Source organism: Octopus bimaculoides, chromosome 26 (assembly GCF_001194135.2).
Source record: "Octopus bimaculoides isolate UCB-OBI-ISO-001 chromosome 26, ASM119413v2, whole genome shotgun sequence".
Classification (NCBI taxonomy): Eukaryota; Metazoa; Mollusca; class Cephalopoda; order Octopoda; family Octopodidae; genus Octopus; species Octopus bimaculoides.
The window spans coordinates 2,872,800-2,875,311 of NC_069006.1; the positions used below are offsets into that span (position 1 = coordinate 2,872,800).

At 35.5% G+C, this 2,512-nt stretch overlaps 1 protein-coding gene across 1 annotated transcript in view; it reads right to left on the reverse strand.

Moving 5' to 3' along the window:
- The window catches only part of LOC106875530 (lithocholate 6-beta-hydroxylase), a 43,832-nt gene that overhangs the window by 9,854 nt on the left and 31,466 nt on the right, over positions 1-2,512 (reverse strand). The window contains exon 10 of the mRNA XM_014923726.2: positions 2,245-2,333. Within this exon, the coding sequence (XP_014779212.1) occupies positions 2,245-2,333 (89 nt within the window). The remainder of the gene's footprint in view (positions 1-2,244; positions 2,334-2,512) is intronic.

The following is a 2,512-nucleotide window of genomic DNA, read 5'->3' on the forward strand; positions in this document are numbered from 1 at the left end:
ATATATATATATATATATATATATATACATACATATATATATGTATATACAATTGTGTCTGGGGAGAGTTATTTTCTTTTCTGCTTTATAATTTTAACAAACTCACCGGTAAAATTTCCACTTATTTTTATTTTCCTAAAGTTTTCCTTGCATCTTGCAACATTTTCAATAGTCTTGACTCCGCCGTTATTTACACTGCGTTCCTTTTTGTCTGTTTGTGCGCATGTGAGTGGCTCAGTGTGTGTGTCTGTGTGCCTATGCATGCATGCATGTATACATGCATGCATATATGTATATGTGTGCATCTGTATGTATGTATTCTGCATATGCATGTGCTTGCATGTCCGTATTTGTGTATTTTTATGTATGTGTGTGTATGTCCGTGTGTTTGTATATGTATGCACCTCTGTCTCCTTGTGTGTGCATGTCTGAGTGTGTTTGTGTTTTGCAACTATGTACCGTGTTTGTATGTATGGATGTGCATCTCCATATTTGTGGACACGTGTCTCCATATGTGTCCTTGTATGAAGTAAAGAGTGTGTGTGTATATGGTCATGTATTTCACTCTCCATTTGCGTATGTGTGCTTGTCTGTTCATATAACCTATGAACCTATTCGTCTGCATGTTGATCTGTTTATTTTCATATCCATATGCTTACATACATGTGCATATACACATATATACATACACCTCCACACACACACATACAGCTATCTACATAACAGCCCACTAACTATTCTACTCTACCTGTGTAAACTGTGGGTGTGGATGTATGATATCTACTATGTATATTTCCTATTTAGTATTGGGGAAGTTTCCTTTATAAGGACGTACTCCCGTATTTGTCTGAGTGATGGGTCTTTTGGGTGCTTGGATAAGATGCGGATGTCAAGTTGACCCAAGTTGCCTCCATGTTTGTCTTTGGTAGAGTATGGAGGACTGTTTCTTGTCATCATATTGTCTCAGATGTTCATATAGTCGTTCCGCACTGCGCCTAGATGTCTCCCCTGTGTATGTCATCTTCATTTCTTTACAAGCACCTTCTATGCATCTTATGCTATAAACTACATTTCTAGTTCTACATTTGATGTCAGGGCTAATACTACATATCATGCAGTTATCATTGGTGCATATGGTATTCTGAAAGGGGTACGTCCTACGTAGTTGTGCTCTAACTGATTTCCCTGGCTTTTCAACAATCTTAATTTTAGATAAATATATGGATAGATTAAACGATATTAATTACCTTAAATTATGGAATAGTACTATAGATACTTTTAAATGGTTTAATAATATTAAAGATAAAAATAGATATAAATTTATTCAAATAGATATAGATAATTATTATTCTTCCATTAATGAGATTGTACTTAATAAGGCCCTAATTTATGCAATGAAGAAGGTAGGTAAAATGGCTAGGAAATCGTTGATTAAATATAATACTAAACTGTGGGCTAGGAAGGACACTAGGGACTATTTTGATATACCAATGGGGGCACCCGATTCAGCACAGGTAACTGATTTAGTAGGTATATATTTATTATCAGAACTTCAATTGGAAAACTTAAAATTGGAGGGTGGTTTATATAGGGATCACCTTTTATTACTAACTAAGAATTGCACGAATAGAACACTAGAATTATATAAGAGACTATATTTCTATTTTAAAAGAAATGGTTTAACGATTACTATTACCGAACTATATCAGCGACCCCTCTCCACGTCACTGATATTATCCATGGGAAAGGTAAAAGCCGATACAGCTTGAAACCAGTGGCCTTGCAACTCATTTCTACAGCTAAGGGAACCGGCGTAATGTGAGATAATGTATCTTGCTGAAGAACACAATACACAATCTGGTCCTGGATTTGAATTCACTAACTCATAAATTTTGAGCCCGATGCTCTAATCACTGAGTCGTGCGCATTTACATATACATACATACATACATACATACATATATATATACACACACACATATATATACATAAATATATACATGTATGTATGCATGTAGGTACGTAGGCATGCGTGTGTGTACACACACGTACACATGTGCACCAATATTCATACATACCTACAAATATACATACAAGTGGACATCCAAACACTCACTCATTCCTACAAAGCACATATACGTAAATATACATATGCAAAAATGTATGCATCGCAGTGAAGTAAGGGAAAACCTACTGAAGAAAATATGTGTGTATATAACAGAAGCAAAATTAAACGAAACGTACGAAAGTACAACGGGATACAATCTCAGTGTCTCATCCATGCACATGTTGAGGTAAGGTAATTTCTGAACACTGTCGTAAGTAGCAAGATCCTAGAAAAGAAAATAAGGAAATTATTATAACAGTATTAATAATCTCATTGTTCAAGTTTTATTAGGGCTCCACACAAGCAATTTTGTTTTGCCACCGTCTCAACGATGGAGTATATCTCTTTAGCATTATGAAGGTCCCCACTTGCCCGGACAAACTTTGAGGGCAAGTGCCAACCTTT